This window comes from Xenopus tropicalis, chromosome 5 (genome assembly GCF_000004195.4).
Source record: "Xenopus tropicalis strain Nigerian chromosome 5, UCB_Xtro_10.0, whole genome shotgun sequence".
Lineage (NCBI taxonomy): Eukaryota > Metazoa > Chordata > Amphibia > Anura > Pipidae > Xenopus > Xenopus tropicalis.
In genome coordinates this window covers 125,053,590-125,081,568 of record NC_030681.2, presented here as the reverse complement: position 1 = coordinate 125,081,568, position 27,979 = coordinate 125,053,590, and the positions used below count along the sequence as shown (strand labels likewise).

General features: G+C 40.1%; 1 protein-coding gene across 1 annotated transcript; it reads right to left on the bottom strand.

Moving 5' to 3' along the window:
- On the bottom strand, window positions 1-27,937 carry sgpp2 (sphingosine-1-phosphate phosphatase 2). The gene is made up of 5 exons (XM_002936602.5): window positions 27,482-27,937; window positions 15,095-15,253; window positions 9,893-10,072; window positions 8,666-8,755; window positions 1-2,381 (listed from the first exon to the last, which is right to left on the bottom strand). The coding sequence occupies exons 1-5, from the start codon at window positions 27,713-27,715 to the stop codon at window positions 1,842-1,844; spliced, it is 1,203 nt and encodes a 400-aa protein (XP_002936648.1). The 5' UTR covers window positions 27,716-27,937; the 3' UTR covers window positions 1-1,841.
- Between the last annotated feature and the right edge of the window lie 42 nt (window positions 27,938-27,979).

Genomic DNA, 27,979 nt, shown 5'->3' with positions numbered 1-27,979 from the left:
TAAACTCTATAGATGCCTTTTATTTCCAATACAAAATACCAAATACCAAGTGAAAAACAAAGACCAGTAAGCACATACACATTTTAATGTAATGAAATGCTGCTTTCATTATTTCTAGGAATGATCTGTGCATTGCATGTACAGGATAACCAGATTTGTTCAGTGTAAATGTACAGAATTCAGGGGAGGCAGCAGTGCAAGCAGATATTTGTTAAATATAAAAACTGGGCATTTATGCCTAAACACAACATTCAGAACCTCATGGCCCCTCATTTGCAGATATACACCATCTCATCTCATTACATGAACCATTTGTATTTCTCTAGGAGCTCCGTTCCTGCTTCCCTAGTCCAGTCCACACACCACCTTTTTTTTTTAACACTGATTATTATAACCTATTTGGGGATTCATTCAGTTATTTATTTGAAGCCCATGACATTGCTGCAAAGACCCCAGACAAAAAGGCTCTGAGGTTTGCTCTCTTGGGAGCCAACTGCCTGCTACAGTCAGAACCGGACCTAAAGGAGTCTTTAAAAGGCCATACACACCCAGAATGGGGCAATTTCAACCATATTGCATTGAAACAGATTTGTCCAATCAGCTTGTCAATGGGTGCATTGTGCTTCAACAGATGAAGAGCTGCAGTTTATTTTCTTGGCCAGCAGATCTAATTATTTAAGCCATTGTCCCAAACTACCAGAATACTATTTTCCCATAACTGTGTATGTCAGTTATAAAGCATTTGTTTGTTTGGGCCACAGACTGATAAGTTAGATACCGTTTGGGTTGGACATTGCATGTATATAGTAGGACCATACAATTAATACTGGCTTGGCAAACACAACCCTTTCAACCAAGAAAAATTCATAATTTTTCTTGCTTCATGTTTAAGGGTTTTTTTGTTTAATGTGTATACACTCTATATAATTAAAGATTAGAAATAACAGCTTCTAAGAAGGGGTCAATTTTTTTTCTTTAAATGTAGGATTTTTTACAGTCAGACATTCAGACTTGATGGGTTTATTGTGATTTCTTTATATGTGTGTATATATAATATATATACAATATATAATATATATATACAATAACCCGCAGTCTTCATTTTAGCCTACTCCTTTAATATAGGAGAATTGAAAATACTAACTAAACTAACTGGATGATACAGAAGACACCATGAAAATATTTGTCAGTGCTGTAGAACAGGAATCATTGTTCCTAGTGATCAAGCTAAGGCCACAACATCACTGGATGTCCAACTTGTGGCACCTCACAACCTAGGTGTGACCTCGAACACCTGGCCATTCCTTTTGCTGGATGTTGGGTAAATGAATTAGTTCACCCATGGGAGGAGCAGCTTTGGTTGGTTGTTGCCCACTTGAGAACTTTATTATCCTGTAAGACGATTCTTGAAAAGCTTTCCTAACTTGTGAAAATATTAGTGTTGATAGCCGGACTTTGTGTGGCACAACAAACTGTTCTAAAATGACTATAATCATTTGTTAGAAAGTGTTAGGTTTCTTCCTAGTGGTTGTTCTCTCTCTCTCTCTTAACCCAGTAAGTAGTGCAAGTGCAAAAACACTAAAGTGTAATTAGTTCTAATCACTAGTCACACCACCAGGGTATTCTGTGCAATCACAAAGAAAGCCTTGTGCAATAGTTTAGTAGGTGGCTGGATATTTTTGTTTTCCCAAATTAACATCAGGATAGTACTGAGCCTTGGACTTGAAGAAGTGGCTTGTTTGTAAAACGTTCAGTACAATCATTGTGGTAAACACTCATGTCTGTGATGGTTACTTTTAAAGTAGTAGCTCAGATATGCTGTTAACTCTTAATTGTGCTCCTTATATTCCTAGAAACTCACAGAGCTGAGGAACCACGCCAGTAGCAACAAGGCCTATTGAGGTGTAGGTCACAAACTTGTAGGGCACTTCAATTTCCAGTCTTTGCCTAACAAGATGGTCCTGAGTGCAAACATTGTGCCATTTACCAAGAGTTTGCAGTGAGAGTGTTTTTGCAACAAATCGTGTTATGAGCAGAAGAAGGACCCCGAGAAGAAACCGCTCTGTTTGTAGTACCACACTGTGCAAACTGATGGGAGGAATGGGCAGAGGAAAATGGCTTGAAGGTATAGAATTCAGTTGAAGCTTGCTGACTGAGACACCCACACAAGTGCCAACTGCAACTCCAATTATAGTAGTAGTGTCAGCTCGGGTGGTACTATAATGATCCATTTTAGGGTAGTTGTAGCTTGAGAGAAAGCCCACAGTGACTGTAAATATTGGAGAGAGAGGGTGGGCAAGAAGCACTTCATCCATCTTGTCCCATACTGGGTAAGTTAATGCCAAAAATAACAGGGCGATCAAAGCTCCGCAGATGACATCCTGCAAACAAAAAACAAGATACAGCTGTTAGACAAGATCTAGATCCTAAAAAAGTACATAATGTACAATAATCTGTTAAAAGACAGTTACATATTTGAATTGTAGTATTGTTTCCCCATACGTTTTAATGGCAGCATGTTGCTCTCCAACCTACACAATGGAAGAGCTACTGACACTTTTTAGACTGTGTGATTATGGCAGTGGGGTATATATTACACATTTATATATTACACAGGTACAGTTGGCATGAGTTTGCTCAATCTGGGGCAGGTAACACCTTAGGACAGAGGTTCCAAACCTCCTTTCAATGCTAAACATTTAATTTCTACTCCTCATCTTCACTCTCCCTCTTCCCATCTGCTCCCAGTTTTTCTCCCTTCTACATTTTCTTTCCGCTCCACCTTCCTCTTGCCTTTTTTTCTAATTCTCTAACTTCTGATTTTCCATTATTTCCCCTGTTTTCTCATTTTTTGTTCTTTTCTCAGGCCCACAACTGGTACAATAACCATACCACCTGACACCAGTCCTTTCCCTCCAGTAAGGCTTAAAACTTGCAACCATCACCCCCCAGAAAAGGGGTGGGTTGCTGGCTGGTGCATATAAAATGCATGCTTTAAAGCTGGACCATTTCAGTAGAATAACTAATCAAACATAGGACATAGAATAACCTGACCAACACTTAAAGCATGCAAAAACACCAGTCTCATTATAATACCAATCTAAACATGAAAAATCTCAATAGCAACCCATTACTCTTGCACATTCTCATTCCTTGTGTTAGAACCTCATGACTGAAAGGGGTGGTTTACCTTTAAGTTAAATTTTAGTATGTTATAGAATGGTGAGTTCTAAGCAACTTTTTGATTGGGTCTTCATGTCAAGGAAGACCACCCTGAAGCTTCCCAGCTGTTGTACATATATCATTTTCATTATTCAAGTATTACTGCCCCACCCAGAGGCCCCCAAAAAAGTACTGTTCTAGGGAAGCTCCATCTGCTTCCTCTATCATTGCTTGTAAATACCTGCTCCCCATCAGTTTTTAGATAGGAGCATGGGTGGCTAGCGGGAATTTTTAAGCAATGCAGCGATACAATGCAGTGGACACAACATTGTGGGTGGGGGAAAGGGGGCCGGGGGCTGCTAGAGTTTGCTAGTCTGGGCCGGGCCCATATGAAAATTTTTTTGCAGGGGGGGGGGCGGCTCAGAGTAGTTATGCCACTGGTGGCAACAGTAAATAACTAGAAGGCCAGAGGTTGGACATCCAATAGAAGTGTTTTAACTTTTTATACGTAGTGGGTCCATTTGGAAAGCCCTGGCAGGCCTAGACTGGGATTCACATAGGTCCTGGCATTTCAAGTACACAGGGGCCCAAACAGCCCCCCACCAGCCCAATAAATAGTGACTGTCTGTGGCATCTTACAGCAGCCTCTATACAGACTGCCAGTCCGGGCCTGAGCCCTGGTGTATGGGAATAGGAATCAATTGCTAAATTTATTTGGATTTTCCACAAAACACCACACACCCTTTTCCATTATAAACCTTTCCAGCCCTGTGTTTTCTGTTTCAACCCCACAGAAATGAATAATCTCTCCTTTAATTGGATTCCATCTCTACAAGAATTCCTTTGACTCACCTTCAAAATACTTTTGAGGCTTTAAATATTCAGAATTTCCTTTGCTTTAGAGCAACATAAAATGTGCTAATTCCTGTGAACTCCTCTGAACTCTAATCCATTCTCTGCTGGAAGGGACAGGGAATCACTGACCTGCACTGCATTTCCCACCTCTCCTGCTGTGAGGCAGCCAATAGATGCTATTGTTCCTCTGTGGGTAGAAATACTCCTCACATAGCCACCATGTACTAATTAACTGCTTCTCACCCCACATCTTTGAATGGGCGAGAATGAGAATAGTCTGACTCCAATTCTTGATTTTGACAAAAATTAACATTTAGTATTTAGATAGGAGTCTTTGTAAATTGTGTGGGTGCAGATTATGTGGCATTGCATTTTTTTAATTAAATTAATACTAAACACAGGGGAAAGTTGTACTCACCACTAAATTTTAAACCAATAGGCGGGGGGGGGGCAACGAGGCTGTGACCACAAAATTCATGCAGACAGCAACAAGAGGTCCTCTGCACTCACCCATTACCAGCTACAGTCAGGTGATCCAAGTGGAGCCAATAAAAAGGGCAACCATTTGCGGGGGGGGGGGGTTTGGTTTAATCTTGAAAGCAAGCAAGTTGCAGGTAAAACTCAGTCCCATTGTTTTTAAATGTATAATGAAGCAGTAGAATTCATAGTGAATCAGATAAAAGTGAGTGTAGGGCTGGCCAGACTGGAGATGATTTTGATATAGTTGGCCAGCTTGAATTATATTGCAATAAATGGATAAACAATCCCTATTTTGCTTAAAGGGGAGGGCATTGCTTGGTAGCTTCATGCACAAAATGTCTTATTGTTGTATTTATATTGATAATAGGTAAATGCAGAAGACCTCTTGTTGCGGTCTGTATGAATACTAATACTTAGCAATTAGATAATAGCTTGGATGCTAGAAAGGGTGTAATTCCTTCCCTCTAAAGCAGGGGTCGGGAACCTTTTTGGCTGAGAGAGCCATAAACACCACATATTTTAAAATGTAATTCCGTGAGAGCCAAACAATATGTTTGGCCGCGGATGCTGCGGGGCAAGGTAGGGTGGGTCCCAAGGATGCGATGCAGCGGAGGGCGTGGCCTGCGCTCGGCGTATAGAAGGTGTGTTCTAAGGCTTATAATATGTCTTCTATCTGCCGAGCGCAGGCCACGCCCCTATTATTTTTTTTATTAAAGATTTGGCAGCGAGCCAGCCATCAAAAGAGCCACATCTGGCTCCCGAGCCATAGGTTCCCTACCCCTGCTCTAAAGCAGGGGAATATGTTGGCACTGTATATATGACTAATACATGTACTTAAACAGGGTTTTTCACCTTTAAATTAATTTTAAGTATGATGTATAGAGTGCTATTTTAAAACAATTTGTGGATGGTCTTCAATTTTTAATATTTGCAGATTTTGAATTTCTTAGCTTTTTGGTCAGCAGCGCTCCAGTTTGGAGTTTCAGCATTTATCTGGTTGCTAGGGTCCAATTTAACATACCAACCAAGTAGTGGTTTGAAAGAGAGACATACATATGAATAGAGAAGGGCATTAATAGAAAGAAAAGTAATGAAAAGTAACAAAAACAATAAAACTGTAGCCACATAGAGCAACAGATTTTTGGATGCTGGGGTCAGTGACCTTCATTTGAAAGCTGGAAAGAATCAGAAGAGGAAGGGAAATAATTTAAAACCTTTCACTGAAAACTTGCTAAGAAGGTCATTCTATAACTTACGGAAAGTTAATCTAAAGGTGAAAAAGCCCTTTAAGGGAGAATGAACCCGGCCACCCTTGAGATTCCCCCAAGAGCAAATCTTCCAGTAGCTGCTCATGTGCCATACTCCATAGGGAACCAATGCTTACATTTTGGATGGTTTAGAAAATTGAATATATATATAAACGCTCAGCCTTACTGCTCACACGGCACGATGCGTCAATCCCCAATAGCCCACCGCCTGGCTTTTTGGACTATCACAGAAAAAGAGGAGAGCACCTTCACGCACAACAGCACACTGTGGTATGAATAAAGGCTGAAGCAGTTCATCTGCGTGAAGGTGCTCTCCTCTTTTTCTGTGATTTTGGATGGTCTCCCTGTTTACCACTTGTAAGAAGTTGCCCATTGATTTGCAGAGTGAAGTTGGAGTTACTTGGGGTTGTTATGAAAGGGCCTGCAGACAGGCGCGGATAGCCTTCAGGTTCAGATTGGTAAAATTGTAATATATTGTTAAAATGCAAAATATCACAAAGGGTTATCCTGCATCAGTGTGCGTCAGGGTGTGAGCCGTTAGGCCAGCTAGGTGTACAGTGGAGTGTTGCAAGCCATGGTTCCCTTAGTACTTGGCTCAATATGGCTATTAGTCAGTAATGGGTTACACAAGAAATGGGCAACATGCAAGAGGGAATCACAAATAGACCCTGGCTACTAAAAAAGGGTTGTACATATATTTTGTGTTGGTGATAGCCCAGTTATGTTTTGTGTACCTTTTTACATATGGTGTGTAATGTGCAGTACTCCAGGTTGTCTGAGAATTTACTAAAGAAAAGCATCATGTACTTTCTATTATATATGGCAGTGTGAATTATTTTATGATATGTGTATGCAAGTGAACACTTCAGAGACCTCCATAAAGTCTGTGCAGGCAACAAAGGCTTCCTGATGAGTTCCCTAGCATGGGGGCCACTGCTAAGCATAAAGGGGCCCTGCATGTGGCCCCCGGGCCACTTGTTGGGCAACACTGGGTTACAGCATGGGCTATTGTCTTTCACGCACCATACAACAGCCACTAACAAATGGTTTTAAGCTACCTTTAGAATTTAGAGCATCTTCTTGGCTGCTCACAGCAGGACAGAAATAAATACAAGATTAGTTAACAGACTTTCCTTTCACAGGGCTCCAAGGAATGTACCATTTGAGATATCATAAAAAGGGCAGATTAAATGTAATGAAGTCTACAAGATCGTAAAGTTGCCTATGAACAGTGCCATTGTTGGTGGATATGTAGGATTCGACCTTTCACCTTAGTGTTGGCAGGATTGATATGTGAAGGCAGATGTGGGTACACTCCCGTGCAAATGCCACAAGATAACCTTGTGAACTTGTCACTAATTGTGCTTCATAGCAGATGGTTTTAGTATATTGTATGATATTTTCTCTTGGCTAGCCAACAGATAAATGCGTGAAGGCTAGGACGAAATGGATGGATGGTGACCTAAAATCTGATCAGTGCAGGAGCTGGTTGACAAGCCTCAACAAGACTCCAACACATGGTGAGTATGGGTGTGGTACAACTATGCCTCTTGAAAGTACACCCGCCTAGGGGTAGTGTTCCTTACAGTAAAGCTGCATATAAAACTAATGTGCTGTGTGGGTTTTTCTGTGAGGTGTGGTTAGAAAGGTTCTGCTGATGTAGATTTTATATGCACATGCTTAGGGTAGTCTCCTGTGACAGCAAGGATCAGTGGCTCCCAGGAGCATATACACCAGGAGTCAGTTTAATATTTTTGGTGAAGCAACCACTAGGGCTTGTTATCTTGTATAAGGTTTATATCTTGTGAGTGGTGAAGAAAAATAAGAACATTCCACTTTAGTGTGTAAGTAGGAATAGTACTGACCCACCAGTAAAGGGAGCATGAGTGGCACCAGTGACTGCAGTATTGTTAGTACTGAATGCAGTGCACCCAGGTTTGTGTGTTATTTGTTTAATAAAAGTGTGAATATATTTAAGCACCTTAGGCATCCAACAATTTTTTTTTTTTAGAATATATGCACCACTAAAGAAATACATATTCACTGAACAACAAAGAGGTTCAACTTCAGACATAATACAGAAATAGTCAGAAGGGTCAAGGGAGCCACCAGTCATGTTATAAGGATTTAAAGCAGGAGTATCCAGCCCTTTGTCTCAAGCTGCTTTTCACTACAGCCTCCAAAACCTGTGAACAGTAGAAAGCAGTCAAAAAATTCTGAAAAATGTAGTTCAATAATATTTGGAAGGTTACGGGTTGACTATCACTACTCTGGGAAATATAAAAGGTTGATATCAATATACAAAAATGTTATGCAAAGATACAAGCAGATAAAAATACAAATGCATCCCTACAAATCTTTACCGTGCAGCCCACAATCTGTTAAACTAGCAGGCAGTACAGACAGAGCATGCTGGAGATGCCCTGGCAGCCATTCCTCGAGATGTATGTATGTATGAATGTATAACTTTATTTATAAAGTGCTACAAGGGTATGCAGCGCTGTACAATCTTACAATATACACAATTACACACAGGGAGGACAAGTGTTATAATAAATAAATACAATAAATATATATAAATACACAGGGAATAAGTGCCATGTGGTGTGAGACACAGTAGGAAGGAGGTCCCTACCCCATAGAACTTACAGTCTAAGTGCTAAGAGATGCTAATGCTGGCATCCTGGTCTCTCAGACCCAATTGCTTATGTATCAGTCTGAAAAGTTCACCCATCTAACCCGATATTAATATTTATTAAATTAGATATCACAACGAAATACTGGTGGAACCCATGTAACTGCAGAACAAGCGATGATTGACTGGCAAGTGGAGGCACACAAAATACATGCACTAAATCGTGTAACATTTATAATACTGACGTATAAATAGCAGGACTCACCAACACAGTATGCATCCCTGTATACAGCCTGCTAAGGGACACAAGAGTGGATAAGAAGAGTGCAGCCAAAAATCCAAGCCAAAATGGGTACTGCAGAAAAAATATGAGAGAAGGATGAGACTGGGCATTGCAGGCACCAAAATTTTACAGTAAAATGGGTTCTTATTTGGATCATTAAAGTTTTTTCAAATACAGTACAGAATTATGGTACAAGAATATGTAAGCGTTATGGTTGCCACCTGGCCAGTATTTGACTGGCCTAACTAGTAAAACACCGGCTAGAGCCAGGGCCAGTATTCCAAATTTACCGGCAATGTACTTGCTGGTAAATTTGTAACACCTTATAAATACCTCCCTTTTCTCACCTTCTTAACTTCTCTGCTGCCCAATTCCCCTAATACGAACAGCGCCACTTCTGCTCTGCCCATTTCCCCAACTGCCCATTTACTCGCCCCACTAACCCATTTTCCTGCCCCATCTGCCCATTTCCCTACCCCATGCCATCATATCCCCACCTGTCATTGCCATCCAAAAGCCTGGATAATGTGAGCCAAAAAACCCTAATTCGTGTTTGTTTAAGAGGAACCATTCCTCATGCTATAGTAAAATTCTGGACATATTTTAGTAGCCATTGTCATTTGTGGTTCTGGCCACAGACACTTTACAGGGAATTTATTAAAAGTTGCAAGGTTTGCACCAGTTTCCCATAGCAGCTATACAGATGTTTACTTTTAAGCAGATGACCAGTAAATGAAGCCTGCTGCTGGGTTGGTATAAGTTAATATGACTTTTGTTACATCCAGGCCCGGATTTGTGGGAAGGACACAAAGGCCCAGGCCAGTGGCATAACTTTCTTCATTGTGCATGAGTATCTCTGCTTCACGATGGCTTCTAGGTAGTAGAGTGGGCGAAGCTGGGAATTATAGGCGAGTGGGCTGGGGGCAGGGGGACTCATCGGAGCAGAGGGAGGACGTGTCAGGGTGGGGGGCTGGGTACATTTGCGACTCTGCACTGGGCCCCTCTGAAGATATTTTTGCGGGGGGGCCTGGCGCTGAGTAGTTACGCCCCTGGCCCAGGACAGAACAATTTTAGGGGGTAACATGCCACTCAGCACTTACAGCACTTGGGATTTGACATTTGTTTAAATCTCCTGTGCCAAATCCCTTGTACTCCAGCAACAAATCAAATCTCAAGCATTATTTTAATAAGTGGAAAAAAACTTCCTACCTGATATCGCCCCACTGTTGCCAAGAGGAACGTGAATGAAATTGCAGTAGCAGCAATAGCATGTGTGGATGGCATTCCATATTCAGCATCTACTCTGGTTTCCAGCTTTACCACAGGGGGAGATGAAGGACGTGGCCATTTTAAAAGGTCCTTAGAAGCTTGGCCCAAATACATGACAATCTGCAGAGGCAAAGAAGGTGGAAATATGAAAGCAGCTGGAAAAACGTTAGCTTGCCTTGATATGATACTACAGATCAGTGCTACAGATCACATCTTCATGGAGAACATTTTCAGTTATTATCTCCTGTGCTTCTGTGCTGAGCACCAATAACTTTATTACTTTTTTCAAAGGCAAAACATATGATGTATAGGCTAGCATTCAAATGCCCCACAGCTCACTCTAATGAGCAAATGAGCATTTTTTTACTGAAAAAGTGCCAATACAATGCTGTCAGATGTTTCCCAGGCATCAGGGGAACAAATATGGACATTTTATGGTGAACAGGGTTAGACTTGTCTGACAGAGTACCAGAAGCTCTCCCAGTGAGCCACAACCAAGGATAATTGCAAGGGACCCTTTATTTCCAATATAGGCCCATATAAAATAATCTGTACAATTTATTGTCCCACCTAGGATTTGTCATGCTTTCTTGCACTAGCGCTTGCTAATCACATCCCAAGCATCCTGGGAATCTCAAGGCCTGTGGTGTTTGCCCTACTGAAAAATAGCAGTCTAGTCATGTTTTATTAGAGCTAGCAGACATATTTTACAACACAGGCCATCTCTCTGTCACTGTAATCACTCCAGGTTACTGGTAGCAGAATTAACTTGGCTTTCATCGTCAGAGCTCTGGGGACAACGTAGGCACCTTGCGTCACTTGGGTCATTGGCTCACTCTCTGTGTTCATTTTTTGAGTCCATTTACCCACAGAGCATGAGTGGGAGGGTACATCCCTTTCGAGCTGATGTAGAAAGACACCTCCAGCTGTGACTTGGGCACCTCAAACAGCCGTTTCTATGGTAACAAAGGCAGAAAAGACTTTTGGCTGACGGAATTGCTAAAAATAAGCCTGTGCTGAAGTGGAGGGAATGAGCGTATGGCTGAGAGATAACAAAGAGCAATGCTGTATATATTATATATGTATAAATACATGATGTACACATAGACTGTTACACTTATAAATAATGAAGACCTTCACTGATCAGGAGACACTGATACAGTAAATATCAAGACCAAATGATATGAAATCAGTGTTTCTGTCATCAGATGTTAACAGGTACAAGTAGCATTCCTCCCTATGGATATTATTTAGAAATGGCTGTGTGCTACATATGGAAGGAATATATGCTCTCTATGGGAAATACCTGTGAAGCCACTGAAAACATTGCAGGTGCCAGAGGGGATTGCTGGAGTAAATAAGGTCATTTGAGAAGGTATAGGGAATTCTGTTGAATGCAATGCTCAGAGATTATAAATAACTCAGGAGGGGGCCCAGCACATTACAGAAATTACAAGGCTCTTGCTTGTGAGTAAAATCTATGTAAATGCATGATATTTAAACAGCAGGCCTCCATCTATTGAACTACCATTCCCAAGATCCTCTAACAGCCAGATATAAAGTTATACAGTCGGTCATATGGTAGGCACGCTTATGTTCCAACAATCATATAATGAAATAATATACAATTTATGCATTCACCATGAACATTTTCTAGACAAGGCTCCCCTCACAGACTGGGGGGGGGATGTGGAAAATCTCCCTCTCTGCCTTGAAGAGTGGTATTGCTGCTTACAGGCTAAAGTAAAGATCGGCAAGAGCATGTCTATCAGTGATAACAATGAGTAACTGTATTGTGTTATGGTAACCAGAAACCCTACATACACAGAGATAGCTAAACATTCCCCCCAGGGTCTGCTGCCAAAACTCCCCAGTGAATCTTGTATCGTATCACTTCCAATACCAACTTGCTCAACTAGTTTGATTGAGCTGCGAATATTAGCCAACAGGAGATTGGATTTCGGAAGGTTTTTCATTTTAAATATTTTTATTGCTAACATAGGCCACAATTCACCTTATTGTAGTAAATTGTTTAAGGACATTAGAATTTATTTTTTTTTCAGCAATTAACATGGGTAAAACTAAAAATTGCATCTTTAATAGCTCGTCCCTATCAAGGCCAATCTGTTTGCAAGGATCACTTCTATGTAAAAGGGTAGTTCACCTTTAAAATGAACTTTTGGTATGATGTAGACATTGATATTCTGAAACAATTTGCATTTGGTCTAAACTTGTTATTGTTTTAGGATTTCTCAGTTATTTTGCTTTTCGTTCAGCAGCTCTTCAGTTTGGTATTTTAGCAGCTATCTGGTTGCTAGGGTCTTAAGCCAGACATATATGCACCGATATTAGTTTTCAATAGACAAGTTTTGGATTTAGTTTGGCCAAATCAAATGGTTCGGAATCCGCTGAGTCAATGAACCGAATCTGGGATTCGGTGCATCCCTACTTATTTACCCTAGCAACCAGCCGACAATAAGGAATAAAATATAAAGAGGCAGAAAATAAAGACAAATAATCCAAAAACTATAAAAAATAAATAATTGTGCTTCATACATAGAGTATAGGAAGAACATTAAAAGCAACAGTGGCATTTATAGAAGATCCCTGTCTACACAACAGGTCTAAAAAAATATCAGTAGATTGAGTATGCCGTACAATAACTCTGGGAAGGTACATTTTTGCGAAAAAAGGCTTTCATATGATGCAAAATAGTCAAAAAGAGCATGTACATGTAAGTGAAGAAGATTTCAGTAGAACAATAGGAATCACGGCAAACTTATAGACCAGCAGATTTTGGGAAGGGCAATTTCCAGCACTCTCAACCATTGAGTCAATAGATTTGATATGGCGCACAGACCCTTTACTAATTAAACTATTTACATTTTTTTATGAAAATGGATGAAAACAAACATTCTAAACAGAAAAGTACCTTCATATACTGTCATTTCTTTGTATAAACAACATATGGCTCTGGGCAATACAGTGAGGGTTAATGGTGTCAGAGATAAAGTGCAGTAAATTTTCTAATGCTGAACTGATCACACTGCATCAGACAATGAAAACCCTTTCTACAGAGAGAAAATATATTGCTTATAGTCTCCAGTGGGGTCTTGCCTAAGGGCTAAACTGGTAAAGCAGAGTGAGCTAAACAAGAGGATAAGTTATATAAAGGGTTCTTCTGAGTCTGTGCTGCATGGGAGTCTTGTAAGCCTGGGTTGCTGGGTTTACACTCAAGATTGCTTATTCTTTCAGCACAGTTCTGAAAATGTTATACAGTAGATCTTCATTAAAGCACAATCATATATTTGCAATTGGGCAGTTTGCCCTTTGATAATGATAGTATCAGCACTGAACAAAGGGTTTAATCCAGCTGAATAGGAAAAAACATTTCATCTTTCAACTCCAGACTTCCAGATAAACTAGAATGATAGATCTATCAGACCTTGGTGGGTTATTTCAGAACTTAAACTCAGATTCTGGCACTAAATGATTGCACACTAACTCTGTCTATTCAAGTGAGGCACTTAGGATTTCATTTGCATTGCATGTGCAGTGATCTTTAATTGCCACTCATATACACAAAAACAAATGGATTTGCACATAATATGCCATATATTCCTGCTCAATGTGCAACAAAAGAATGATATAAGGACAACAAAGTCAGAAAAAAAAAAAACTAATTAGGAATACAATAGGTTAAGATGATAAAATCTGTAGTCTCCAGCTTTCTCCATGTAGTGATCCAGTTACCAATTATAATTATAATTTAATGACGATGTCATTTATAGTAATAGATGGAGCCCTTGAGCAGGCTGGGAGCTATAACATTTTCTTGGGAAGGCAGCGTCTGGCTTTTTGCCACAGCAGCTCTAAGCCGATATACAGTCGCCAGAAGGTTAAATGAACCTGGCAGTGTTTTTGGATGCTGTACTCTGTACAGCTCTCTCCCTCTCTCTTATAGCTTTTAAAACTGCCTTAAAGGGGCAATTCACCTTTAAATGACCAGGAAGATCAAAAAGTGAAAGTGTTTTTTTTTCCTGTGCTATGTAACCTGTGCCTTTTGCCCTATTTGGCTTTAATGGCTACCCCCATGGCAACACAGAAGCTTATTTAAATAAACTACTGCAGTGATTCTAAAGCAAACATGCTATTTTTACCAGTGCAGGGTAACAGCACATTATATTTAAATCCATATAAATCATTTTTGGTGTTACTGGTCCTTTAAATGATATTCAGAGATATTGTAAGTCTATATGCATTTTGTTGTCATTTGCATTTTTTTGTAGTTTCTGAATTATTTAGCTTTTTATACAGCAGCTCTCCAGCTTAGAATTTCAGCTGATTGCAATCGGGTTGCTTAGGTCATGTTTGCCCTAGCAACCAGGCAGTGGTTTGAATGAGAGGCATGAAAGTGAAAACGAGAGGGCCTGAATAGAAACATAAGCAATAAAAAGTAACAATAACAATAAAATTGTAGCTTCAAAGAGCAATTGCCTGGGTCAATGACCCCCATTTAAAAGATAGAAAGAGATAACATAGGAAGGGAATATTTCAAAAACTATTAAAAGTGCAATAGAAAAGTTTTTAATAATAGGACATTCTACAACATAGAAAAGATGAACTGAAAAGTATGCTACACCTTTAAAATCTAAATAAGGAAGAGGGAACTGTACAGTGTAGCATTGTATCAGTCATCTTAGCCTATGGTGCCTGGCAGGCAGTATAACATCTCACAGAGATGCCATGGGAAAAGCATGGTTTTAGCATTTTAATAAAACATTTGCAGTTTTATTATCTCAATATTCTTTTGAATTTTAGTAAGATATTTATCTTACTAAATTTAAAAAGAATATAGAGATAATAAAACTGCAAAAGTGCTCCGGAGAGCACTCTGAGCAATTTGGGAGGGAAATACTCTAACAAGTATTATAAAGTGGCAACATATACCACAATGCTGGGCTTATGTGCCTTGTTTTACTGGAAGGCAGTGTGGCACCAGCTGGAGTGCCAGTACATACTATATTGATATGTTACACATCCATGTATGGTCCATGCAATTAAAGAAGCATAGTTATTAATAGCCAATAGCAATAATAATACATGTTAAGCAAAGAGAAGACTTGACAGATTTCTACTTACAGCCCAGACAACAACCAGACGATGCCCTATGAAAGGATCAAGATTCCAGTAGGTGAAAGGTAAGAAAGTGATGTAAAACACTTCTTGTCCCAGAGCAGCAGCAAATCTGAAGAGGTAGTACAGAAAATAGTTCTGCACCCGGTATTTCTTGGTATTGCCCTAGAACAAAATAAGAAAGCACAGTATGAAGCAGCCATTCCCATAGCAGAACCACCCAAGTGCTATTTCTAATTCCATAACTTTAAGAGCACATATAATACAAAGAATCGGTACAACTGTATCTTCCATGCGGCATAACAGCTCCTGTTATTGTCGCCATTCCACTGTTGAGGATTCTGGGATTTGTAGTTTAAATCAAAGCTCAGTAAATATCTGTTTAACCATGCATCAAAACCAGCCAATGGCTCTTTAAGGGTGCTGCAAGGAGCAATTGGGCACTGCAGCAAGAGAATTGCTCAGAAGCAGTTATAAAGTGATTACCTACAATTCGTTTTCACATCACATCATATAGTCTAAGTAGACTCTACATGACATTTTAAATTGTTATATACACCCCCATAATGGTATGTACAGCATAGAAGCAAATCACAAACAGCTATTAAATTCTAACTACTGGATTGGTTGGTATGGGTGACCAGACCTGTGGCAAACTTTGCACCTCTAATTACATCACACTGTAGAAGGGAGCAATACTGGGCTAATTGTAACAATCTTTATTTAATTGATTGTTTTAGAGGTTTTTTTTCATTGGAAAGTCCACAAAAATTTGTGTACAATTTTGAAAAACTAAAAATCAGTGGGTTTTTTTGGATCTTGGAGCAGGAGACTTAAAAAAGGAGCAGTTGGCTGCACTGGAATTCTTATATTATCAACTTACTCCTGTCAGCCACTCAGAATGCCCAGCTTCCATGAGTACGAGCATGAGTTGCTTGCACAAATATCACAAATATAGAAAGAAAAAATTATCAAAACCTGTCTGTGAAGCAGATGGACATTTTTGCAGGTATAATTGTTCCCCTTTAACCAGTTCTTTTGGATGACAGGTCTATTTTACATGGCAGGATGAGCAAAAAACAACAAAGCTGCCTAAAACTCTTAAAATATATGAATCCCTGAGGAAAAGCAGTGGTTAAAAGCATTCCCTAACAGTATGAATTAAGGAACAAGGGCCTTTTCATCAGGCCATCATGGAAACTATTCAAGTTTTTATTGAAGGCTGCAACACTGGGCATGGTTTGAGCACCAAGCAGCATGTGATGCTTTGGGATTACTATGCATTTTTAATGCTTTAAAGCAGCTCAAATTATCCCAGGAAACACAGTGTCAGCTGGTGATGCTCTTAAACCATCCATTTCTAGAGCAGACAGCGTTCAAATAAATGCGGCAGGGAGCGTGTCATTTAGCTTTTAACGTGAAAGAGAGAGGGAACGAAATGCAAATAGCTGGTGGGGGCCAGGAGAATAGCTAAAGTTAGCATGACTGCTATAAAAATGGAGCAGGACCATACCAGCAGCTAAAACAAAGTTACAATTGTGCGACTGGAGAGGAAGGCAGGCAAGCCCTTTCACTGGCAAGGGGAAATTCATGGTAAGAAACAAGGATTACTCACACATAGGGACCATTTAATTTGGTGACCACGTCACTCACCCCACATGCACACACACCCCATACTATGAGGAAACATGAAAAATCATCAAAGGTTTTACCCACAGAGTTTGATAACAAGGAAAATGATCCATATAGTAAGGTCAATGGTGCTTAAAGGCACAAAGATTTCCAGTTGATGGAGTGCTAACCTACCTTAAAGGTAGTGACTATTTCCAGACAGGATCTGCCACTGTGTGCGGTGGCACTATGTGATACTAAAATGCAGGCCACACTGGCAATCTGTAGATTCTGGCAAATGCCAGAGGGGCGGCTGTAAGATGCCATAGACAGTTAGTATTTATTGGGCTGCTGGGGGGCTGTTTGGGCCTCTATGTACAGGTATAGGATCCCTTATCCGGAAACCCATTATCCAGAAAGTCCCGAATTATGGAAAGGCGGTCTCCCATAGACTCCATTATAAGCAAATAATTCTAATTTTTAAAAATTTCCCTTTCTCTGTAGATTCCCTTTTTCTCTGTAGAAATTAAACAGTACCTTGTACTTGATCCCAACTAAGATATACATAATCCTTATTGGATGCAAAACAATCCTATTGGGTTTAATTAATGTTATATTGATTTTTTAGTAGACTAGACAAGGTATGGAGATCCAAATTACGGAAAGACCCCTTATCTGGAATACCCTTGGTCCCAAGCATTCTGGATAACGGGTCCTGTACTTGATAAGCAAAGACCTATTTTGTATCTCAGTCCGGACCTACTAAAATAAAAGCAGTTATACCCCCCACCTGATCAATGGGATCTGCCTGTAAAGCTGGCCATACACACACCGATAATATTGTACGAAACCTCGTTTCGTACGATATTCGGTGCGTATATGGTAAGTCGGCGAGTCGACCGATATTGCAGGAGGCTGCTGATATCAGTCGACTCGCTGATCGGCCAGGTTAAAAGATTTTGATCGGGCGCCATAGAAGGCACCTGAGCAAAATCTGCCGTCAGGGCTGAATCGGCAGAAGGAGGTAGAAATCCGATGGTCGCACGAAAGATTGCAAATTGCCACGTGTGTGGCCACCTTTAGGCCTAATCACTGACCAAGTACATGGCCTGCCATTGCATGGCCTGTGCCAGAGCAATTTTTAGTCCTGTTGTTTGACTCGGCTAAAGAAAAGCTACTGTATATATTTACATATAGCTTCTATTTATGACCACAAAGGGCAATGTTCCTATTGACATTTAGGAATTTTAAAATTACATAAACCAATGCAAAATGCAAGCAAGATTCTACTAATAACTACAGGTATGGGACCGGTTATCCTGAATCCTCAGGACCTGGGGTTTTCCGGATAAGGGATCTTTCCATAATTTGGATCCCAATAACTTAAGTCTGCTTAAAGTCATTTAAGTATTGAATAAACCCAATAGGCTTGTTTTACCTCCAATAAGGATAAATTATATCCTTGGGATCAAATACAAGGTACTGTTTTATTATTACAGAGAAAAAGGGAATCATTTTTAAAAACTAGAATTTTTTTCTTATAATGGAGTCTATGGGAGATGGCCTGTCCGTAATTCAGAACTTTCTGGATAACGAGTTTCCGGATAAGGGATCCCATACCTGTACTGTGTACAGACATGGACTGTGGCAAAATGGGGCCTTAGGCATGGTAAGTAATTAGGGACCAATAGACCCAACACTACACTGGTTCTCTCTGCAAGGTCTTAAGAAGTGTTACAGGCTTAATTAACTTTGTAAATAACACCAAAACATTATATATATAATATATATTATATATAACTTTATTGATATAGCACAACTAGGAGGACAAACGACAAACATTATAACAGATTAGTATAAAAAACAGAGATCAAGTGCCATGTGGTAAGAGACATAGTAGGAGTAAAACATGCACAATTTTCTATACATTTTAGCCCTTTGCATTTGCCTAATTAAATGAGCTCATCATTGTAATGTCTCTCCCACAGAGACATAGAGAGCAGTCCTTAGCGGAATTAAATAGGTGGACTGGTTTGGGCACATAGTGGTTGCCTTGGTGGGCAGCAACTGGAGGCTGACGACAGCACCACACTCCGAAAGTTGCTACAATGTAGCTGCCCCTGTGCACGGAATACCAAATAGATACCAAATCAAACAACCAGCACCAAGGGTCTTGTGGTTCAAACAAATATTAGTGTATTATAATTGCATGTACAACCGACGTTTCAGTCCCTTTTGGGACCTTTTTCAAGGTATATATTATATACAGTGGTGTGAAAAACTATTTGCCCCCTTCCTGATTTCTTATTCTTTTGCATGTTTGTCATACAAAATGTTTCTGATCATCAAACACATTTAACTATTAGTCAAAGATAACACAAGTAAACACAAAATGCAGTTTTTAAATGAGGGTTTGTATTATTTAGGGAGAAAACAAATCCAAACCTACATGGCCCTGTGTGAAAAAGTAATTGCCCCCTGAACCTAATAACTGGTTGGGCCACCCTTAGCAGCAATAACTGCAATCAAGCGTTTGCGATAACTTGCAATGAGTCTTTTACAGCGCTCTGGAGGAATTTTGGCCCACTCATCTTTGCAGAATTGTTGTAATTCAGCTTTATTTGAGGGTTTTCTAGCATGAACCGCCTTTTTAAGGTCATGCCACAACATCTCAATAGGATTCAGGTCAGGACTTTGACTAGGCCACTCCAGTGTCTTCATTTTGTTTTTCTTCAGCCATTCAGAGGTGGATTTGCTGGTGTGTTTTGGGTCATTGTCCTGCTGCAGCACCCAAGATCGCTTCAGCTTGAGTTGACGAACAGATGGCCGGACATTCTCCTTCAGGATTTTTTGGTAGACAGTAGAATTCATGGTTCCATCTATCACAGCAAGCCTTCCAGGTCCTGAAGCAGCAAAACAACCCCAGACCATCACACTACCACCACCATATTTTACTGTTGGTATGATGTTCTTTTTCTGAAATGCTGTGTTACTTTTATGCCAGATGTAATGGGACACGCACCTTCCAAAAAGTTCAACTTTTGTCTCGTCGGTCCACAAGGTATTTTCCCAAAAGTCTTGGCAATCATTGAGATGTTTTTTAGCAAAATTGAGACGAGCCTTAATGTTCTTTTTGCTTAAAAGTGGTTTGCGCCTTGGAAATCTGCCATGCAGGCCGTTTTTGCTCAGTCTCTTTCTTATGGTGGAGTCGTGAACACTGACCTTAATTGAGGCAAGTGAGGCCTGCAGTTCTTTAGATGTTGTCCTGGGGTCTTTTGTGGCCTCTCGGATGAGTTGTCTCTGCGCTCTTGGGGTAATTTTGGTCGGCCGGCCACTCCTGGGAAGGTTCACCACTGTTCCATGTTTTTGCCATTTGTGGATAATCACTGTGGTTCGCTGGAGTCCCAAAGCTTTAGAAATGGCTTTATAACCTTTACCAGACTGATAGATCTCAATTACTTTTGTTCTCATTTGTTCCTGAATTTCTTTGGATCTTGGCATGATGTCTAGCTTTTGAGGTGCTTTTGGTCTACTTCTCTGTGTCAGGTAGCTCCTATTTAAGTGATTTCTTGATTGAAACAGGTGTGGCAGTAATCAGGCCTGGGGGTGACTACAGAAATTGAACTCAGGTGTGATAAACCACAGTTAAGTTATTTTTTAACAAGGGGGGCAATCACTTTTTCACACAGGGCCATGTAGATTTGGAGTTTTTTTTCTCCCTTAATAACGTAAACCTTCATTTAAAAACTGCATTTTGTGTTCAATTATGTTATCTTTGACTAATAGTTAACGGTTTTTGATGAGCAGAAACATTTAAGTGTGACAAACATGCAAAAGAATAAGAAATCAGGAAGGGGGCAGATAGTTTTTCACACCACTGTATATATATGGGCAAGATGACGACAGTAGGCCTTTACTGTATATCATTGCTGCCTAATCTGTGGACCGTCAGGAGGTTTTGAAGTACGACGACCAGGCCTGATCAATTATGGGACAAATGTATAATTTGGCTCCGATTATATTTATGCAAATGAGCAACTAAGGAGGAAAATAAGGCTTAACTGAACTATGGTAGGTATTACATTAAAGTAATATAGGAAATTATGACTTGGCTGGTGCTTTGCATTAGAAGATTGTTGGGTCAATTATTTGCATTTAAATTGCGCATTGAACATTTATAAAACTCTGGTGGAGAAGTACGCCATAAAAATGTTTGTAATTTAATTTGTATGTGTGGTATTTACATTGTAAATTCAATTCATAGATTCCATTCTCCATCTTATAAAACCCACTTTTTTAACTTTGACTTGCAGCCAGACCCAGACTGGCAATTTGTGGATTCTGGCAAATGCCGGAGAGACTGCTGTAAGATGCAATAGACAGGCACTATTTGTTGGGCATGTGGGGGCTGTTTGGGCCTCTGTGTACTTGAAATTCAAGGACCTGTTTTAAATCCCAGTCCAAACCTGCTTATGGTCCAGATTAAATAAATCCAAACAATGAGTAAGCCAAATGCATCCTAAGGGATCTGGCACACAGGGAGATTAGTTGCCCGCGACAAATCTCCCTGTTCGCGGGCGACTAATCTCCCTGAATTGCCATCCCACCGGCGAGGCAATTTCAGCGATTTGCCAAAATCGCCTGTGCAGCGTGTGCCATCCCACCGGCGACTTACATTTTCGCCGGTGGGATGGCAGTTCGGGGAGATTAGTCACCCTCCACCAGGAAGATTTGGCGCGGGCAACTAATCTCCCCGTGTGCCAGAGCCCTAAGAACTAAGAACAAATACAGTTCTTGCTGGTAAAGATTAATTCTGTATTGTTTTGCCCTTCATCTGCATAGATACAGGAGAAAGACAGGCAGGAAGGTGGTAAAGGTATTAGGGGTGGCTGCTGGGTGCCCATTAGTATTGATTCATGTCTGGGGTTACTCAAACCAAATCAACATGGTAAATCTGGAACAATATTCTAGCAGAAAATCCATACTGTGTAAGATGCTTGTGTATTACATTCTATAGTTGTGTATCAAAAGTGCTGTCCTTGGTTCCCATACTTTGAGAGGCTCGCCAGTATATACAGTATCTGCCAGACCTGCTACCTAATCATTCATCTACTGGCTTTGTGAGCCAGAGCTGTGTGCGTAGTTAAGGCAATCGATATACAGTATAATTGTTGCAATATGAATGTGGCACAATTACTACAAAAGGATTCACATTCTTAGTCAGCAAATTATCAACCAGTTTTCATCTATAGCAGAAAGCTTTTTAAACACATATGAAGAGGTTGTAAAAAAGCATATATTATAACCAATAAACTAATTACACACATTGTCATGGTTTAAGCAAGCAAACATGATGCAATAGTAATCTTGTTTCTTAAGAAATTATTTGGCTTCTGACCTGGAGAAACGCAGTCAGTACAATATACTGCTTCTCAGGTGGACATAAACTGAAGAAATAAGGCAAAGAGCAAATCGGTATACAGAAGTTGCTAGAAAGCACTAACACTTTAGGCATAAAGGAATGCTGACTCCATTTCAAACGTTTATGAAAAATGTTACTGTAAGAGAACAGAGTAACAAAGTATGTTTATACTGGGGTACCATGGCAGAGAGGGCCAGCTGTCATTCTGAGGCTCTGTCCAGTTACTCAGATCAATGGGGTCGGGATCTCCTCCCTCTTGGCTCTTAATGTAACTGTATTTTATGCATGTATATATATTGACCCATTTTCTCTATTAATGTATTGTTCTACTGTACTGTATGGGATCCATTATCCAGAAAGCTACAAATTACAGGAAGGCTATCTCCCATAGACTCCATTTTAATCAAATAATTCAGATTTTAAAAATTGGCTTCTTTTTTCCCTGTAATAATAAAGTGGTACCTAGTACTTGATCCCAACTAAGATTTAATTCATCCTTACTGAAAGCAAAACAGTCCTATTGGGTTTAATTAATACCTTAATAAATGGATTTGTAGCAGACTTAAAATTATGGGATCCAAATTATAAAAAAGATTCCTTATCCAGAGCATTCTGGATAATGGGTCCCATACCCATACATAAAAATAGAAAAAAAATCCATACTCATAGGACTTAGCCAGCAACATTTATTGAGAGACACTAGTTTCCACTCAGTAAATTCTGCTGTGTTGCTGGTTAAGTTATGCGAGTGTGGCTCTTTTTCTGATTTCATTTAGAGCAGAATCCCCATTTTAAGTTTTTCAAGGGACCAGAAAAAATGGTGCAAAATGTAAAATCAGGGAATTTATTGTGTGTTATATATTAGTGTGACCCCAAAAAAATGGTGCAAAATGCAGGAAAACTTAAAATCAGGGGATGTAAAATTGAGGTTTCATTATATATCATCATGTTGCTGTATCTACACCCAGGCATTGTGGATTTTTAAACCTGCGTGCCAGCTATATATGTTAAAATAGCTCTGGGCCACATACGGTTGTACAGGTATAGGACCCGTTATCCAGAATGCTCGGGACCAAGGCTATTCCGGATAAGGGGTCTTTCCGTAATTTGGATCTCCATTCCTTAAGTCTACTAAATAATCAATAAAACATCAATTAAACCCAATAAGATTGTTTTGCACCCAATAAGGATTAATTATATCTTAGTTGGAATCAATTACAAGGTTCTGTTTTATTTCTACAGAGAAAAAGGAAATCAGTTTTAAAATTCTGAATTATTTGATTAAAATGGAGTCTATGGGAGACAGGCATTCCGTAATTCTGAGCTTTCTGGATAACGGGTTTCCGGATAAGGGATCCCATACCTGTACTACACTTTGTACCCCACTGCAGCCAGCCAGTAGTTTGAATGAGAGACCAAAACATGAATAGAATAAAGTGATTAAATGTAACAATAACAAATAAACTGTGTATCCTCACAGAACAATAAAGACTAATTGAAAAGTTGCTAAGAAAAGTACATTCTTTAAATTACTAATAGTTAACTTTGAGCTCGACTACACCTTTAACAGTGTTCCTTTTTTAAAGGAGAACTAAACCCTAAAAATGAATATGGCTAAAAATGCCATATTTTATATACTAATGGTTCATTCCTTTAAATATACCATAGGAACTTCACTCTAGGATTCTGTTAGGAGTGTCAGTGACACTGCACTTGCTCAGTGTGCTCTGGACAGCTACTGAGAAGCTAAGCTTAGGGGTTGTCACAAATCCTCAGAAAATTAGGTTTGCCACAGGGCTGATTATTAAATTCTGATGCTAATTGGTTTCTGTGCTACCATGTACCAATCTGATTAATTTTCTAATAAAAAAAAGTATGTATTTAAAAAAGTCCAACGTTTTGAGCAAAGGTGGTGCTTTTCCTCAGGAACAAACCAGCTCATAGAAGACTAAAACATTGGAATAACATACATTTTATTATATTATATACAGTATATTTTGAGTCAGTGTAAGTGGCAGGCATGTGCAGTGAATCAGCAGTAAGGAAAATGGGGAGTTACTGGGGCACCTTTGGGGGCACAGAGGCTGGTACAGAATCCCAAACCATAATGTACAACATTTCTGCCCTACTTTTGTAATTAAGCTTGTGTTCGCCTTTAAAGCTTTGCGAGAGATTTGCATTATGGGACACGCCCCACCAACTATGCAGTGCCACACTGATTCATGGCCAAACCTGAAAGTTTTGTTTTCTTATTTGTGCTCCGCATTCCACTGAAGCCTGGGAGTGGGGTTAAAGACGTGAATGAAATCACACTGCTGCTTTGGTTTCCTACAACTAACAAAGTGAAAGAGCAATTACATGTAAGAAATTGAGGATATGAGAGATGCTGCATACTCAATGGCACCTCTCGTTTGTTCTTAGTTTTGGTAAGCCATTGACATTATTAGAATAACTGCTGTCTGCACAATAAAGAGGTGTATATGTGGGGAACAAATTAGCTTCCCATATAACTTCAGTAGCTCCTGTGCCTGTCTGAATTTCTCTGTTCTGGCATCATAGGCACACATATTAAAGGTGGTTTGTAGTGTAAAGGGGCAAACATTCTATTTTGCAGAAGAGCAGGTCTGGACTGAGATTCAAAATATGCCCTGGCCTTTCAAATACACAGAGGCTCAAACAACCCTCCACATGTCCAATAAATAGAGACTGTCTATGGCATCTTAAAGTAGTACCTCTGGCATCTGTGAGAATCTACAGTTGCTGACTTTGCCCCTGCAGACTGAATCGGTAGCTGGTTAGCTTGTGACAGCCTGCCGAAGTGATATCTGCAGCACTTCTGAAGTTACCAGGGGCTGCTCCTATTAACTTAAAGAGCCAAAATTCTGATTTTTAAATACAAAATGTGGCACTTCTAGTGCAAAGAGCACTCTCTGCACTAGTTTTTATGTATGTAAAACTCTATGGTGTCATATGGGGCAAGCAACTGCCCAAAAGGGCCCAATGAAAGATACTTTGTAATCCCTTTAAAACCCTGTAGGAAAGTAGGTTGTTTGGCCGAAACAGGAGGCAAGGAACTTTTAGGCTTCGGTCATACTAAGCACAAGCCGAGAAACAGCCCCATCCACTTGCATCTGTGATCTCATATGTCTGTACCCTGGCGTATGCAGTGCCTCTGGCAACAGGCACTTGGAACAGATTTCAGAATACACAAGTTTCAGCATTGAAATGTGCACCGTGTGTCAATACTCACATGGAGCTACTAGTAACAGCAACTTGTCGTGGCTACTAAAATAGACAATGCTGATCTTTTACTGATAATTGCCTCTGTGTGTGTTTTACCAGAGGCAATTCCAAGGGGCCGATTCATTAAAACACGAGTTTGAATCCCGAATGGGAAAAATTCGGATTGGATATGGTAATTTCTGAAGATCGCAAATATCACGAAAATGCTTACGAAAAAATCGTATTAGTCACGATAATATCATATTGGCGATCTGAAAGTCACTAAATTTTCGTACCGAACGATTGTAAACAGCAGCAGAACCTTTTCCGAATTTTTTTGTACGAAAGTCACGCGGGTGTACGAAAAAGTCGTGCAAGCGCAAAAAAATTGGCGAAGATACGCTCCGAGTGTTCGTGTCTTAATAAATCTCCCCCTAAGTACTATGGATGGGTATTTTCTGGAGTTTAGTAGCCATAATAAAAGTAGCTTCTACTAGTAGCTCTGTGTGTCTTCACCCTTAGCCAACTGTGCAGGAAATAAAAATGACAAATTTTTATGTTCCACCACAAGGCAGCACAAGTGCAGGGGCGCTGCTCCCCTGAGGGATATTGCTTTCCTGGTAACTTTAATAACTAAAATACAAATTTTAAAATTGGAATTCTGGCTCTTGTAATGCAAAGAGTGCAATTTCTGCAAAGCTTCTGAAGGTAAGTTTGGAGGGCAGCATGGAAAAGGCTGCAAATGACTTTGCAAATGTATTACTAGATTTCAGTAGACCCTGTGGGTCTGTACCAATAGGAATGGATATCAATTCTGAACATAAAAATAAAACTGGTCCTGATGTTACTGCCCTGGGTACAGACCCAAAAGGCAGAGTAAAATGAACTTGTGTTGCCATGTGGTGTAACATACAAAACTGCACTTCAGAGCATATATGCTTGTGGCTAAATACTGCTAGCGTTATTACAACTGTAGTGGGCAAGGATCACATTCAAGATTATGTGGACAATGCCATTATATATACAGGTATAGGACCCGTTTTCTAGAATGCTAAGGACCAAGTGTATTCCGGATAAGGGGTCTTTCCATAATTCGGATCTCCATACTTCCATACTTTAAAAATATCAATAAAATATTAATTAAACCCAATAGGATTGTTTTGCATCCAATAAGGATTATTTATGTCTTAGTTGGGATCAATTACAAGGTACTGTTTTATTACTACAGAGAAAAAGGAAATTCCAAATTATTTGATTAACAAAAAAAAAAAAAGGGCCAGTTATAAAGCTGCTTAGATTATTAAAATAGGCATCTTTCAGTTACATTGAGGGATTCATTTTTCTTTTTCTTAATTCACAAGCATAATATGGCTGTTCAGATGGCACTTCTGGTAGAAGTTCACTGCCTGGGGTGTATGGAAAGCTAACATATGACACTTTTGCATTTTAAAAAAGGGCCCATTAAGAAATACATAGCAACAGCCTTCCTGTTGCTCCAGGCCACACCTTAATGCATGATCAATTTTCTTACAGGGATGGGCAGCACAACACATGTTGCTAAACTACTACTCACAGAATGCCAATCTAATGAAACTGACCAGAGACGGGCCACCCCCCCCCCCCGCGTGCAGTGGAGGTACACACGTGCGCAGGGACGCCACAGAGGGGGGTGTGCAGTAAAAAGCAACACTGGGCATATATGATCCCAGACTAGGAGAAGGCAGAAGAGGTACCTGCTTAGCACCCCCCCTCATTGTGCCATAGGCAGTTTTGAAACTGACCATAGTGTGGGTAAATAGCAGGGACCTTACACTGTAAGCTCCACTGGGGTAGGGAGTGATGTAAATAAGGAGAAAATCCTGTGCTGCAGGTGCTATATAAAGGATAACAATAATTATAGTGAACCCAGTGCAGTATGTAGCATTCACCTTAATTAATGACCAATTAGCCAAGCAGTGTATGTCTAGTTTAATGGAGGGGTGGCAACAATACTCACAATTTAAGCACAGTAAGTCTCTGCCCATACATTTACATCCCTATTGGATAATGAGTACTAAAGCCTAAATTCTGATTCTGTTAAACAAAATGGTGGATTAATCACCTTAATTAAAGAGCATTTCAAAGGATTTTTATTTTACCTGTTTGAGTGCTCCATTTGCATATGATCCATTGCTGTGGTTGGTGTTACCATTTTGCTGGGGAATTCCATTGCCCCCTGTGGTCTTGCATCTTGCTCCTTGATTGGTCTCTAAAGGATAATTCCCTAGAGAAATCCCATTAGCCTCACCCTTTGGCTGCAGGGTCAGCCCACAGTACCTCTGGAATTGGGCCACCAGCTGTGGGTCCTGCAGACTTTTCAGCAGCTGGGCCATATTCTATATGACTAAACCCAGGGGAGAGGCACGGTGAATAACCCAGCCTTTCTGCACTTTGATCTGCACTCATACAACAGGCTGCACACAGGAGAGAACGTGGAAAAGAGGTGTACAAGGCGGTCCTAGTGCCTGCGCACACCTTACTCATCCTTTACCTGTTTCTGCAGGTTGGAGAACAGCATTTTCCTCACCATTGCATTCACCTGACAAGTATGTAGATGAGCTGAGACAGGTCCAACCAGTTTCTGTCAGCCATCCATC

What these genes read in the sequence shown, in the direction of transcription:
- sgpp2 (XM_002936602.5), bottom strand. Translation starts at nt 27,715, where the DNA reads ATGGCCCAGCTGCTGAAAAGTCTGCAGGACCCACAGCTGGTGGCCCAA. An exon ending in CAAATGGAGCACTCAAACAG is followed by an intron (nt 15,254 to 27,481) that starts GTAAAATAAAAA and finishes ATTTTGTTCTAG; the next exon opens with GGCAATACCAAGAAATACCG. An exon ending in GTCTGGTTGTTGTCTGGGCT is followed by an intron (nt 10,073 to 15,094) that starts GTAAGTAGAAAT and finishes TTGCCTCTGCAG; the next exon opens with ATTGTCATGTATTTGGGCCA.